Source organism: Platalea leucorodia (genome assembly GCF_965183815.1).
Source record: "Platalea leucorodia genome assembly, chromosome: 4".
Classification (NCBI taxonomy): Eukaryota; Metazoa; Chordata; class Aves; order Pelecaniformes; family Threskiornithidae; genus Platalea; species Platalea leucorodia.
Window position 1 is genome coordinate 74,487,323 of NC_138826.1, and position 14,537 is coordinate 74,501,859.

The following is a 14,537-nucleotide window of genomic DNA, read 5'->3' on the forward strand; positions in this document are numbered from 1 at the left end:
AGGATCCTTGTATTGTTTAGGCTGCTGGGGCATTTTTTTTTTCTTTATTGTGAGAGTTATGGTGTTTGTAGCTCTCCTGATTAGTCAAGTTGTGTTTTGAGAAATATATATGAAAATGTTATATTTTTTTCAAGCAAAAGGTAACTTTTTGGATTGTTGTTGTTGTTTCCATTATATTTTCTGTAGGAGTTACCTAAAAACTATTGCTTAGTGGAGTGCTGGTTTTGTTTTTTATGTGAACAAAATTAAAAAAATGGGAAACAAGGGAGGCCTTTGCTAAGTATTTCCTTCCTAAAATCTTTACAGAGCAGAAATTTCAGACTCTAATTTTCTGTAATACTTAATTTTTGGTGAAGATTTTGTTAATCTGAGAAAACAATTATTGTTATTTTCTTTTGAAAATAATTGATCTCTTGAATTAAACAACTATATTGCTTAAAAGGAAAGCTCCTTCAGTGTCAGTAATAAAGATACCAGGTTTACCTTTTAAATGGTGAAGTGAACTAAAATAGTAAATGCTAACTTCTTGTTAGTGTTTCTCCACATTGTTGTAAATGCTCCTTTGATGCTCACTTCTTTGATGCTTACCCCTTTGAGTTTTCTAAATTGTATCTTCACATTTTTAATGGAAATAGTTTTTTTTTTTTATAGCTGTGAAGCCAAGAGGGTGTCAGTTGTTCTTTCCCTAGCTTAGGTTTAGATATCTTACTAATAAAGCAACTCAAATGTCAGCATGTTCCTTCCCTTTTCCCCATCCAGATTTAATTATCATCCTGCCTGTGATTTGTGTAAAAAAAAAAAAAAAAAAGCTAATGGTCTTTTCAATTAAAATGTGTTCAGCTCATCTTTCTGAACAAGTTTCTGACACTACTGATTTTGATTTGTTTTAAATAGTGCCACGTTAATGAAATCCTTATGCATACATAAATGAAATAGCTGTGAGAGGCTAAATTAATTGCTTTAACAGCTCATGAAATGAGACACTTTTTGACTTCTTTTTTTTTTTTTTTTCTTTTTTCTTCTTCTTCTCCTTCTTCTTCTTCTTCTGTATTAAGATCCTGGATGATGATGCAGCTCAGGAGCTGATGCCGGTGGTGGCAGGGGCTGTGTTCACCCTGACTGCCCACCTGAGCCAGTCTGTGAAAACTGAGCAGAAACAGCCACTTGCACTCCCTGTGGCGGGACAGTCCCAATATGTCTTGATGCTGGATGGTTCTTTTACCTCATCACCTGGCTCTGAGAGCATATCCATGGGTTTTGCTTCCATTGGTGACTCCTCCCTCCACATCATCTTAAAAAAGCTGCTGGATTTCATTTTGAAAACAGGTGTGTTGACCTTTGCAGTGCATGTGTGGGAATTCCAGCTGCTGAGAGCAGAAAGATGGACTGAGCTGCTTCCTGTTACTACAGTGAGGATTTTCATTACAGTCAATTAGGTGGATCTTACATGATTAATATAGGTCTAAGTGATGTTACTAACAAGAAAAAAAATTAATAAAGGTGTATTATTTTTTTTTTTAATCTGAACAACAAGCAGAAGAGAGATGTGTAAATATTGCCACTTTTTTGGAGCAGCATAAAGTCGCTGGATTTACTCACAAATACACTTTTATGTGAACAGTAGAACTCTGACTTAAGAAATCTATTTGTTTTATTTATTTCTGCCAGCATTGCTGTAGGAAAGTTAAATTAAGTGCCAGTGGAAGATGGTGTTACAGAATTTACATCTACTTGGTTTTAATTATGAATGTTTCTTGTGAACAGGTGGTGGCTTCCAGAGAGTGAGAACGCACCTTTATGGATCATTGCTTTATTATTTGCAGATTGCCCAGAGACCAGATGAACCAGACACTTTAGAAGCAGGTATGGTCCAATTGTATTATGGAAAAGAGCAAAAAAATTGTTATTTAACCCTGAACAGTACAGTTTCTGCACGCTGAGTTGTCTTCTGGGAATAGGTAGATTATGTAGCCTCTGAAATGAGTTGCTTATGCTGAATGATGCAAAGCTTCTTCTATTCTGACCTGTATAACTACATAGGCATTCAAAATGTATTGTTCCTGGATGAGGACATGAAATTTCTGACCTCCAGCACTAAATAAGATATTTTATTTGTGTCCATTTAAAGCTATGCATCATAGCTACAAAATTGTCAAAGGATTGGAGATTACTTGGACCTACTTGAGAGCAGTTACAGCTGTAGAAATGTATTGCCTCTACATCTGTATCTACACTTATACCACAGTGATCCTATTAAAAAAAAAAACCAACCAAAAAAACCCACAAAAACAACAACAAAACCACAACAAACAAATATTATTTAATATTATTTCTGTTCCTTTAGCTGAAGACCCCTAGGGGAAAAACAAAAAAAAAGCATCACCCCTACTCCCCAAAAAATAAGCAAAAAAAAAATAAGCCACCAGGAGTTGCTGCTTAACCAAGAGAGCCTATGGTGAATATCACATTCTCTCTGTTAATGGCTTAAATACTGCATTTGTCAGTGTTTCTAATCATTATTTCATCTTAGAGCTTGGACAAGGATTGAAAAACAAACTTGGGGCTAGTACCTGTGCATGCAGACTCTTACTGCTATTACTTGATCAGCATTTTGAGCTACAGTAGTAAAAATACCTTTGAATTTGTTATGACCCCTTTGTAGTTTATTGCTAGCTTGGATTCAGCCCTTTCCTACTTAAGTCACATTGTTTACTTCCCTTCAAAACCGAGTGTTTTGATCCCAGTGAAAGTTCTTAGGCCTAATAGTCTGCTTAAAATTATTCTAAGATTCAATACGTGTAACCTAGAATATATGTTTGCAAGGGTGGTGTATGTATACAGGCACACTTTTTTTTTTTTTTTTGTGCTGGCTGGCCCATGTGTGATATTCAGGAAAGAATGGATTTGTACAAAAACATCTGCACTTCAGTCAAAAACCCCATCCATTGTTTGGGGCATTTCTGTTGCAAGATAGAGAATGCCCTGAAGGATGTAGCCTCAGCTGTACTGCAGCTAAGCTAATGCTAAGCTGCCCATCTTTGCATTTTTCATTTTTTGTTTTACTTGCTTTTTACAGCTAAAAAAACGATGTGGGAACGTCTGACAGCTCCTGAAGATGTGTTTAGTAAATTGCAACGGGAAAACATGGCAATTATTGAGAGTTATGGGGCAGCTCTCATGGAGGTGGTCTGTCGTGATGCTTGTGATGGTCATGAGATAGGCCGGGTAAATAAATCTATTCCTCTGCCATCTCTGTTCGGTTTGTTTTAAAGAACATTTTACTACTGTGCAGAAAAGGGAAATTTCATGAGGCAGAACTAGAATATTTTTTGTAGATACTTAATCTTTTTCATGTCTCTGTCCTCCCACTCATCCTTCAAGCTGTTGAAAGTAGGAGCATACATGCATATTAATTTTTTTCTCAAAAAACCTACATGTCCTATTGTTTAAAAATAAGGGTAGCAAGCACTGCTGCAAAAGATTGTAGGTATGAACTGCTGTGGCATTTATTTGTTATTATTTTTAAATCACAGACTTACCAGCTTATTTTCCCACTTTGGGAAGGTTTGGTGACTTCAGGAAGAAATATTTTCTGATAGTAACTTCAGTGGACAGGAATCTAGTCAGAATGCAAACTAGTTTTAAATAGCAATAGTGCTTGTAGGAATACTTCATTAAAATATTTTTGGCATAGTTATTCAACAATTATCTCTAATATTTTGTTAAATTATAATAAAGGTAATTGGCTCATGCTATACTAAAGAAACCGTAAAATATTTTCCACATAAAGGATTGCGATTGTAGTGCAGAAATGCATTCTGCTTTTAAGAAGCTGTTAGAAGGAACTGCTTAGCATTTCTTATTTCTAGGTATTTGTTAGAAATCTCATAGATTTAATTCTGTTTTGATTTTTTGTTTGTTTGTTTTTTCTTCCCCCATCTCAGATGCTGGCATTGGCTTTGCTTGATCGTATTGTTTCAGTAGACAAGCAGCAGCAGTGGCTGTTGTATCTTGCCAATAGTGGCTACCTGAAAGTGCTTGTGGATAGCCTAGCAGATGATGATCTGACTCTTCAGAGCTTGCTCACACCTCAGCCCCCTTTACTTAAAGCGCTGTACACCTATGAGTCCAAAATGGTAATAGTACTTCAGAAACAATTTTGTGGTATGGTGGGGTTTTTTTTAAATAAAAGTTGTTTGTTATACTTCACATTGATTGTACTCAGAGATATTTTACTAAAATAATAGTATTTGAAATTATGTTAAAATCAAGAGAGAAAATAGTCATAATATGTCTCCTCGTGCATCTGCAATGCTTATCCTTCTCTACTCTTCTGTAGGCATTCCTCACTAGAGTAGCTAAAAGTCAGCAAGGGGCATTAGAGCTGTTGCGGTCTGGAGTGATTGTGAGGCTGGCACAATGTCAAGTGTATGACATGCGACCCGAAACAGATCATCAGGGGTAAGTGTTGGTTCCCTGGCTGATTTTGAAACTGTAATATAGTCTTGGAAGCATATGATGTCTTTTTATAGCTACAAGTCTTTTGAGTAAGTATTTGTGCATATGTTCTTTTTGTGCGTGTGTTTCTTTAACCTATCAGTTCAGTTTAAAACTACCTTTATTGAGAGAAAAATTCCAAATAAGTGGGTGTGAAGTTGTACTTGCATGTCCAGTTACTTCGACTATGTAAAATCTTATTTGTTTGATACCTTAGATAATAATAATGAGACAATTCCTGTTATTATTATATCATCTAGACTGTAATGTTTGCAAAACAGCCTACACTGTAAACTTATTTTGGGGGCTTTGCAGTTGGTGAACAAAAAGTGCAGAGTTCATCCTCCCCGATAAAGCACTAATGAGAAAGCAGTGAAGTAAATGTTATTTCAGAAATATTTTATGGTGTGTTTAAAAAAAGCAATTACAAAAAATTCACAGTTATGTATTGCTTGACAAGTTTCTTGATGTGTTGCCATGTTGTTAGTCATTGTGAGATGACCAAGAGAAGATCTCAGAGAAGGAAACTGCATATTTAGGGGAAATCACCTTGGCTGTCCTTGCTTTAAATTCACAGCTCTTATTGACACACTGGGGGTTTGAACACTTTGGAAAAATTTAAGACTTAGACAAGTACTCTGTTTAAAAGTGCCAATGAGATGTGTAAGATTGTATGGAAACCTACAGGGTGTTTGTAGAGGACTGTATTTATCAGTTGCTTTAGAATTAAGCACACCTCTTCCTAAAATATTTGAGAATATTTAGTTTTATATATAAGTAAAGAAAACAGATGTCATATTTCTACAACAAAGTAATCTGATTTAATGTAGTAAAGTACAAAGAAGTAATTTTCTCTGCTTGGAGAAAATGTCTAGCAGCAGCTTTCTAGGTAAATTGCAGCAGCTGTGTATCATAAATTTGTTGCTTTTCCAATATAAACTCAGTTCAAGTACAGACCTGTTATTGAAATATGAATGTTTGCAGGTTTTTGAGGGTGATTGTAGGCTGAGGCTCTGCCTTGCAAGTGGGCTTCACTTTTCTTGCACTATTTATCTTTTTTTCTTTTTTTTTTTTTCTCTTTCTTCTTTTTAAACCTCTTAAGAATGTATGGAATGAGAGATCCCCCAGTCTTCATTCCTGCTCCAGTGGAACGTTATCGCCAGATTCTTCTTCCAGCTCTTCAACTATGCCAAGTGATCCTCACATCCAGCATGGCACAACACCTGCAAGCAGCAGGACAGGTAAGTTCCAAAAGATGCTAGAGTATCACTGCTGCTGCTCATTCAAAGAAATTATGTGTCCTTTTGCTCTGAAAGTAAGCTTCCTTTTTTTTGTTTGTTTTTTTAAATCCCATCCTCACTGGTATGGGAGATCACTTTAAAATTCCTCAAAAGTAAAAGCATTGCTTCCTCTCTGCTCACTGCTAAATTTTGAGTCATTCATATTTTCCCTTTTCTTCTTCTGGTACAGGTTTTGCAGTTTCTAATTTCGCATTCAGATACTATCCAGGCAATCCTGAGGTGTCAAGATGTTAGTGTTGGATCTCTCCAGGAGCTGGCCTCCCTGACAGGAATAATCAGCAAGGCAGCTTTGCCTGGTAGGAACTGCAGTTTTGAAGTCTCTTAGCCCCATCTGCATGAATCTCAGACTTTGTTCTCTGTAAGAAATAGTAAGACGTATAAGGGAATACCTACTACAATACAGAATTTTCTTGATATGTAGAGCTCTGGGAAAAAGAAAGGTTAAATAATTGTTCTTGAAGTAAGCATGGTGGATTTGCAGTGCACATAGGGCCCTTACCAATACGCATTTGACTTCCCATTTTCTTTTCTTTATAAGCTACCTGACAGTAAGTACTTTTTGTCTTTGAGATGACTTGCAAATAGTAGTGTTCAAAGTGCATGTGGTGTCTTCAAAAACAATTTTCATTCAGCAAACTCTATGACTGAGGAAATAAAGACAGAAAATCGTTTGTATACCCGTTTCTTTGTTAATGTCCTATCCATTTTTATTTATTTAAAAACAAAAGCTTCCAGGGAGAAGCACTGTGGATTGGCATACTGACATTTCTCTTCAGTGACTTATCTTCACAGAGGACTAATAATTATTGTGATGGGTATAGTGATTTCTTCTGCATGCTAGAAGTCTTGCTTACCATTTCAAAATAACTTCTCTATTTTGATGTAATGGTTTTCTTTGTTCAGGAGAGGTGATTGACTACAATAGAAGGGAGTGCAGAGCTGTAGATTGAGCCCAAATGTTTCTTTGCTTACAGCATACTGAACTTTGCACAACAGCTGCAATTTTCATGCTAACTTCCCTTCCTCCCCCGCCCCACCTTTTAATTACTTAGCATAACAGTAAGCTACATGCTCTCATGCATCTCCTAGTAGCTGCATTCATATCTGAATGTTTTCCTCAAACAATGTACAAAATATAACTTGTATGTTCGGCTGAAATTTTTCTGATCAATGCTTGTATTTAAATGTATATATGGCATAAATCTGTTTACTTTTGAAAACAAAACAAACAGTTAATTTAATGGCTGTATCTTTTATCAGGAGTGCTAAGTGAGCTGGACATGGATGTTAATGAAGGGACGCAGATGGAGCTACAAGGACATATAGGCCGATTTCAGGTAATAAAGTTGTATATTTAATATTTGTCCTTTTAGAATTGTGTATGTAGATGAGTTTCTTCCTGGTTTTGTACTCTGACTAGTAGCACTTATGAAAGGGATGTTTTCCACCATTAAGAAGAATGTGTGGTGGTTTGGGTTTTTTTTGGGGGGGGGGGGTGGGGGGGGGGTTTGTGTGCGTGTGGTGGTTTGTGTGGTGTGTGGTTTTGGTGGTTTGTTTTTTTGGGTTGGTTTCCCCTGCCCCAACCAAGTAGAAAAGATAACATCTGGCAACATGCAAGTTGCATCGGGGACCTTGTTTCCCTCCGTGGCTTAGGATTTACCTTTTGTGGAGGAGAATAAGAATTTGAAGTCAACACCAAAGCATGTGAAGTAATGCAGAAATACTCTGTTACCACTTTTGCCACAAGCATGTCTCCAGCTCAACAATTTGGAGTATCAAACATGCTAATGTTTTATTTCTTTCCTTCCCTTTTAAAAATAACACTGACTTAAAAACCAGAATGAAAGGCAACATAGAGTAAGTCTTGCTCAAAAGCTATCATTGCAGACCTCTTTACAGCTCAGCGTTCAGCAATGTTTTTGAAGCTCTGTGGTTCATGTGAGCAAGGACTTTCGTAAAGAAGTATTTAATTGAAAACTATATAGAAAGGGCTGCCCTATCAAATACTTCTCGTTGCAAGAGAAGGATGTGTTCTCTGGACACTTGCATAGTAACTATTAGACTGACCAGCCTGAAGCAAAGTAGCAAGCTGTAAATAATTGCTGTAGTGCTGGGGTACTTGGTATTCTGCTGCATCGTGTCAGCAAGAAATTCCCATGGGAAAGCAGAAAGATTTTTTTTTTGATATATGGAGTTTTAATTAGTTAATTTGAAAACTGAGCTGTTCTGAGCAAAACTGTGTGAATCAGTCATCTGTTATTGTAACTTTTCTCTCTAGTTTGTCCTGTTATTTTCATCAAGTAATGAAAAGATTTAAGTGTTTTACTCTTCCCTAAAGTAATTACCAAAAAATCTTTAATCTTTGATGTCTTTTTTTTTTGTGCTGTTCCACACAAAACTGACTTACAGTCTGAGGCACTTTGGTGATCTTAACAGCCACATGTAAACTAAAAAATGTATTGATTGTTACTTCTTTTTACAAAACTATTGAATTGTTTTTTGCACTCTACTTCTATGGAGCTTATTATCTTCATATCCAGATTTTGTTAGTTTGTCTCTATAGGTAAAGGTGTTTTAACTGGGAATGCATAAACCTAAACTGTCATTGATGCTAGTCAGTGTAATAGTCTGGAAGAGGCATAAGACAAAGTTGTGCACTTTTGAATTGCATTCATTTCTCAAGGAACTGTTTTAGGGTGCCATTAATTTTAAAATTAATTAAAAGTGAGTTAAAACACTGTGTTTTAAAAATTTTAATTTCGTTTACAAAGTGCTAACAGTTTTATCTGCATTGCTCTCTTGCTATTGTGTTTTAAGGGATATGTATCACTTAAGTGAAAAGAATCATGCACTTCATTTGTTGAGATACTAATTAAAATGTTCATTTCTCATGGCAGCGCCAGTGCTTAGGACTTCTAAGTCGGTTTGGTGGTTCGGACAGACTGCGTCAGTTTAAACTGCAAGATGATAACTCAGAGGGAGACAGAGTGAACAAGAGGGATGAAACCGAGTTGGCCATGCAACAGGTAAACACACAAGAAGCTGCTAGAACCTTCAGTCTCAAATTGTGACATTTTACCTGCTGTGCAGATTTGCTTAGTTGTCATACTTTCATATGATAGTGGTAATGCTCTACACTGGTTTTAGTTTGGTATAGGATCCCACATTTTATTTCTATTTAAAGCAAACCTTGAAAGTTTGGTTACTTACATTTGCATTAGCAACCATTATTGTTTTGGGTACAAACTCTGTGAACCTCGAAGCCTTAAATTGATCAGATATTTTCAAAATGAAGGCTGGGTGTAGAGGGCAATGGCTAACACTAAGTTAGGGCCAAAGGGGACTTAAAATTGACCAGAAATTTTAACAAGCAGGTTTGGGAAAGAGGCAAGGTTGCAAGTCCTAGACTTGAAATAGAAGAGAGGCTGTAACTGGTCAGAAAAGAGAATCATCATATTCTGGTGAGAAGAGAGGGAGCAAAACATGTTGTTTATTGACATTTATCCATTTAAAATTTAATGCTCCAAAGCCTGTAGATATTGTAACTGACATGCTGTCATTTTTTTTTGGCAGATCTGTGCAAACGTGATGGAATACTGTGAGTCACTTATGTTGCAAAGCGCCCCCACTTTTCAGCATGCTGTTTGTCTGTTTACTCCTAGCCTGTCAGAATCAACCAACCGAGATGGGCCTCGTCAGGGTGAGATTTCTGGCTTGCTATTTTATGAGACTGAATGATGTGACATTTGGGCTAGTAGAAAATAACGAACCATAGGCTGTATGTCTATTTCACTTAAAGTGTATTTCACATACACTTTAAGTCACTTTATGCCAGTACTGTAGCTCCCTATTTTCTAATTCTGGAACATGTGCTTGCGCAGCCTTGCACTAACCCAAATCAGGAAACTAATCCAAGTTAAAACAAACGTGACCAAAAAATCCTTTTTAATTCACTTCCTATGGCAGCCTCAGAAACACATATATCAGTAAAAAAATGTGTATGTAAATAAATAGCACAAGACAGGGGAAGGTGAGGATTTCTTTTTTTCGGCATCTGTGCTGGATTACATTATGTGAAACTAGGACCTCATTTATGACATGTAAGATGTGTTTGATGCTGACTGGAACTCTTCATTACACCACATGGCAAGAGTTTACAGTGTGCTATTATGCAGCTGAGTGGTTAAAATATTTAAATAGTAAGTCTTCTGATCTAGTTTCATTTCACGTGTTACATTCAGTACTGTACTATGCCAACAGCCTTCTAATACTGCAGCCACAGAACATTTGAGTATACTTCTATTTTTCTTACTTCTTACACAGAAGTATAAAATACAAACTTGCCAGTGCTTTCATGTCTTTCAGTACTTCATTGACAGAGAGCATAACTTATTGATTTCTTGTTCTTTTTTTTTTTTTTTTTTTAAATTTATTATAACTTGTTCATCATCTTTCCTAGATACACAAGCACCGGTTGTCCCATACTGGCACTTGCCTGGCTTGGGCATTATCGTCTACCTGCTGAAACAGAGCACCAGTGATTTCTTCAGTTACTATGATAGCCATCGTCAGAGTGTTAACAAACTGCAAAATGTGGAGCAACTCCCACCAGATGAAATAAAAGAGGTAATAGTTCTTCTGACTCTGTAGTCTCTGTATTCTTTGTAACTTAGACATAGCTCTAACAGAGACTCCAAAGCATCTTAGATAAGTAAATAGTTCCAGTTCTTGTGCATATTTCTTTCTACTGTTGACGAAGGCGCCCATAGAACGAGTGACCTAGAACTTTGGGGAAAATATTGGGCTTAACTTTGTAAAAGTTGTGATTTTCATTATAGTTGCTTGGGGATACATTTTATTTCTCCGTTTTTTGGTCAGCAAGGTTATGCAAATTCAAAATAGAGAGCACAGTTTTGAAGAAATAGTAGCTGATAAGGAAGTTCTAGATATTGATTACTAATTTTATTTGCTTATTTCTTTTGATGCTCTGTGATTTGCTACAATCTTCTTGTTTTTCCTCTTCTTATCACAGCTGTGTCAGTCAGTTATGCCAGCTGGGGTTGACAAAATCTCCACTTCCCAAAAATATGTTTTGGCAAGGCGACGCCTGGTGAAGCTAATAAACAACCGAGCAAAGCTGCTTTCTCTCTGTTCTTGTATCCTTCTAAAACTGAAATGACCGTCAAGGTGATGCTCCAGAAAAGCAGAGAAATAGGAACAGGTTCTTTTTATCTAGATTTCTGACCGCTTTGAACAACACTTTTGCAAAAAGGAAATTTGAAATACTGGAAATTAAATTAGTAAGAGGGTATTGTTCTGCTATTGTCAGAATGTAAATATTTTCAAGTTAGTAATTCCCATCATGGAGACCCTGCTAGGATGTTCTGCAACATTATAATGGAGGAGTTATTACAGCCCAGCTCTTCCATTCAGTATCCAGACCCACTAAACATTCACAGGTGGTGGAAGAAATATTTTGAAAAATAATTTTGAGGTGCCTATCAGAGCAACTGGAGTTTCCAGTCAACTTTGCATAAACGTAATCTCAAAACCACCAGTAATTCTATGGAAATAACTAGTCACGGACAAAATAATTGTCTGCAGCAGATCAGAATTTTCCCCTGAAAGCTTCTTCAGGAAAGATGTGCTCTTGCAGACTTAACCTGTGGTAACTTAAGATGTTACTGCCATCCCCAACTTTATAACCTCAGCTTTAATTCACTGTCTGTGCAACTGAGTGATCATTACAAATCACATGAGCGCTCATACTCTGCGCTGGTGTGCAGAGTGTTGGTTTAAAGCCTCGTCAGGGTGAGTAGCAGTCACTGAAGTAACCTAGCCAGCACTGCACTGAAGCAGTTAAGGAGAGTGCGAGGGATCCATTACCAGGCCATAGCCCTGGGGGCGAGAAGCTTCTGCTGGAGGAGGTGACAGATGGTTGAGCTAACATCTTCAGCTTCCTCAAAGTGTGTAAATATGCTCCTATAGTAAATGTACAATCTAAAGACAACAAAATTAGACTCCTTCACTTAGATGTGTCTACAGATATTATAGAAACATGTCTCTTCATTCTTTGGCGTCATCTGGAACACTATCTACTGCATTGCACACCCACTGACTCCCAAGACCCGCTGCTGTCCTCCAGGATGTCATTTAAAAAAGGAAGGCTGCAAGGTAAAATTTCTCGAACATCAAAGTGCCTTTGAATAACTTCTGATGGTTATCTTTAAAACTGATTTGCTACTATTAATATTTTGCCATTTACATTTAATAAAAGAGATTTTGTTTGGATTTGGCATACCTTTGCATTTTGTGCTGGAGAATTGGCAGTACAAATATTGTTGAGTCATACAGTTTTGGGTTTTGACTATGACACATAACCTCCAAAGGAAAGTAAAATTAACTGTATTTATTTCTGTTGTTCAAACCAAGTGAAGTTCAAATAATATAATCAGATCAGTGATTCAAAACAATTTACAGGAAAATAATTCAGTATAATAATCTAAGATGAAATTAAGAGCTAAAATTAATATTGGTGGTTTTAAAAGTATTCTTAGAATTACAGGCACCATTGATTCACCAGAGGATTTTAAATTTGTTGAATTTTGGTTTTAAAAAAAAAAAAATAGGAATGGAAGGAAGTCAGAAAGGTAGAAGTGATCTGGGGAGGAGGTTTTTGCTTAAGGTGCCATGTTGTGTGATCAAAGTTATTTATGGCTCTTTCTTAACATATTTTCTCTAAATCATTTAAGTCAAAAAATTAGTGTCATTTCAAGTCACAAGTTTACTGACCAGTTTGGAACACTGCATTTTAAACTGATTCTGTAACTTGATGTGGAGAAGATAGTGTGGAGCAGCCAACATAATTTTAACGTCTCATTTTCTACCACTAGATTCCTTTGGTTCGGAGCCTAACTTGGATTTCAGTAGCGGACTGAATCGAGTGAGCCAGCACGATATAGAACAGGTGAGATGTGACAGTCTACTGAAAAGTACAGAATGCGCTTGATTACCAGACAGCTATTGAGAGCAGTCTGACTGTAGTTATCCCACCTCTAAACAACCTGTTCTAACACCAAGAGGATATAACTTAATTTAGGATTAATGAAATGTTGCAAAAAATTTTTTGAAAGTATTATGAAGCAGGTAGCAGTGGTGCTGCTGCACACATATTTTCAAGTCTTAATATAAAAAGTTAAATGAAAAATGAGCTAGACTTACAAAAAAAAATTAATCATTCTTTTTCCTTTTGTAAACCAGTCAAACGGTATGTATTTTTTAATAATAGCTTTCTGAAAACATCAGTTATCCTTGAAAGACTCGCAATATGAGGGCAGGATTCCCAACTTCCTGTCATCCTATAACTGTTTACTACAGGTCAGCTGCAGCTAGGCTGTAGAGAAATGAGATCGAAAAGCATAACAGAAACTGAGGAGACTATAAAATGTGAATGATAGCACAGAAGTGATTTCTGCTTACACAGTGATTTAATAGTTTGTGTAAATTTGATGCAGAGGTGGCAGAAAAAAAGATCATTTTTATTAATAAATCCCACTGACATTTCTACTGCTGTTTGTGCAGAAAATAACTGTGCTCAAAAACCTGCACAGTCTCAAGTACCTTTATAAGATCTAGAATTATAAGAACAGTTGTATGTGTTTTTTGTGGTTAGGCATCTGTTTTTTAATTCATTTGTTCAAAAGTAAAATATAGACTAACACCTTGCTAAAATACTTAGAATGTAATTATTTTTTTCAGGGATTGTTTACATATGTATTAATGAAAAAATGTTGTCTATGCAGAAGGACTCTTAACTCCTAAGCAGTCCTTAAAGGACTAGGAAAATTTTAATTGGAAGAAGTGTTTGTATGGAACAAGGGTTTGTATGACTATAACTGAAGAAGCTGAATTATATAAGACTGTTTAGGAATTTTAATTCCTAAAACTTGGAGAGGTTGCAAGGTGGTAATATTTGGATAATCTGTAAATGCTCTGAGTCACCCAAAAAACTCTGTAGAAAGGCTATTCATTATGTAATTTAGAGAGAAAAACATAAGGGAAGGATGCAAGTAGTACTTATTAGGGAAAACACATACTTTTGCAAGTGGCTTAGAGAATAAATCATAGTGAAAGGGTTGACAGGTAGTTGATGATGAATAAGCTGAACATTCCAGAAGGAGAAGATTTTGTATTGATGACTGCAACAAATCTCTCTTTCTCAGCTTCAGATTGAAGCCACGAACAGCTTTGGTGAATCTCTGCAGAAGAAGCTTCTGGACATCGAAGGGTTATATTCCAAGGTTCGGTCACGATACACCTTTATTCAAGCTCTTGTTAGACGCATCCGTGGTCTCCTAAGGATATCAAGGACCTAAAAGACTCTGATACGTGTTGCTTGCCCGTTGAAGCAACGTACTAGGGCAAGCCATCTGGATCGTCGGATTTTATAGATCATACATTTTCTAAATAATGTCAAAAATATTTTGTTACTTTTTTTTCTTATCCCTATGGATCACTTTTGTGTATTCTTTCCTACTGCTCCCAACTTGACAGAAAAAATAAAGGATTGTTTTTAACTGAGTTATGATTAATGTAAAATTTCAAGCAAGAGGGAATTCTAATGGAGGACATAAAGGAAATGAAGTTCTGCAACTGTGATGATATTACATTTATGGATGCTTTCAGAGAAAACTAAAAGGTCTGTGTCTGCTTATGGTGTTCTTGCCTTACGCACAGGTT

General features: G+C 36.4%; 1 protein-coding gene across 4 annotated transcripts in view; it reads left to right on the forward strand.

Moving 5' to 3' along the window:
- Positions 1 to 14,331, forward strand: part of NUP205 (nucleoporin 205) — a 52,241-nt gene extending 37,910 nt beyond the window's left edge. For 3 of the 4 annotated variants that reach the window (XM_082310521.1, XM_082310522.1, XM_082310523.1), the window contains exons 29-43: positions 1,056 to 1,326; positions 1,765 to 1,863; positions 3,077 to 3,225; positions 3,945 to 4,136; positions 4,340 to 4,461; positions 5,600 to 5,738; positions 5,968 to 6,094; positions 7,059 to 7,135; positions 8,696 to 8,824; positions 9,372 to 9,498; positions 10,258 to 10,424; positions 10,831 to 10,954; positions 11,844 to 11,972; positions 12,692 to 12,765; positions 14,021 to 14,331. In XM_082310521.1, the coding sequence (XP_082166647.1) occupies positions 1,056 to 1,326; positions 1,765 to 1,863; positions 3,077 to 3,225; positions 3,945 to 4,136; positions 4,340 to 4,461; positions 5,600 to 5,738; positions 5,968 to 6,094; positions 7,059 to 7,135; positions 8,696 to 8,824; positions 9,372 to 9,498; positions 10,258 to 10,424; positions 10,831 to 10,954; positions 11,844 to 11,972; positions 12,692 to 12,765; positions 14,021 to 14,173 (2,079 nt within the window). In that variant the 3' untranslated portion in view covers positions 14,174 to 14,331. Of the gene's footprint in view, positions 1 to 1,055; positions 1,327 to 1,764; positions 1,864 to 3,076; positions 3,226 to 3,944; positions 4,137 to 4,339; positions 4,462 to 5,599; positions 5,739 to 5,967; positions 6,095 to 7,058; positions 7,136 to 8,695; positions 8,825 to 9,371; positions 9,499 to 10,257; positions 10,425 to 10,830; positions 10,955 to 11,843; positions 11,973 to 12,691; positions 12,766 to 14,020 lie in introns of those variants that run through there. The other variant, XM_082310524.1, reaches the window with a different exon arrangement.
- The last annotated feature ends 206 nt before the right edge of the window (positions 14,332 to 14,537 follow it).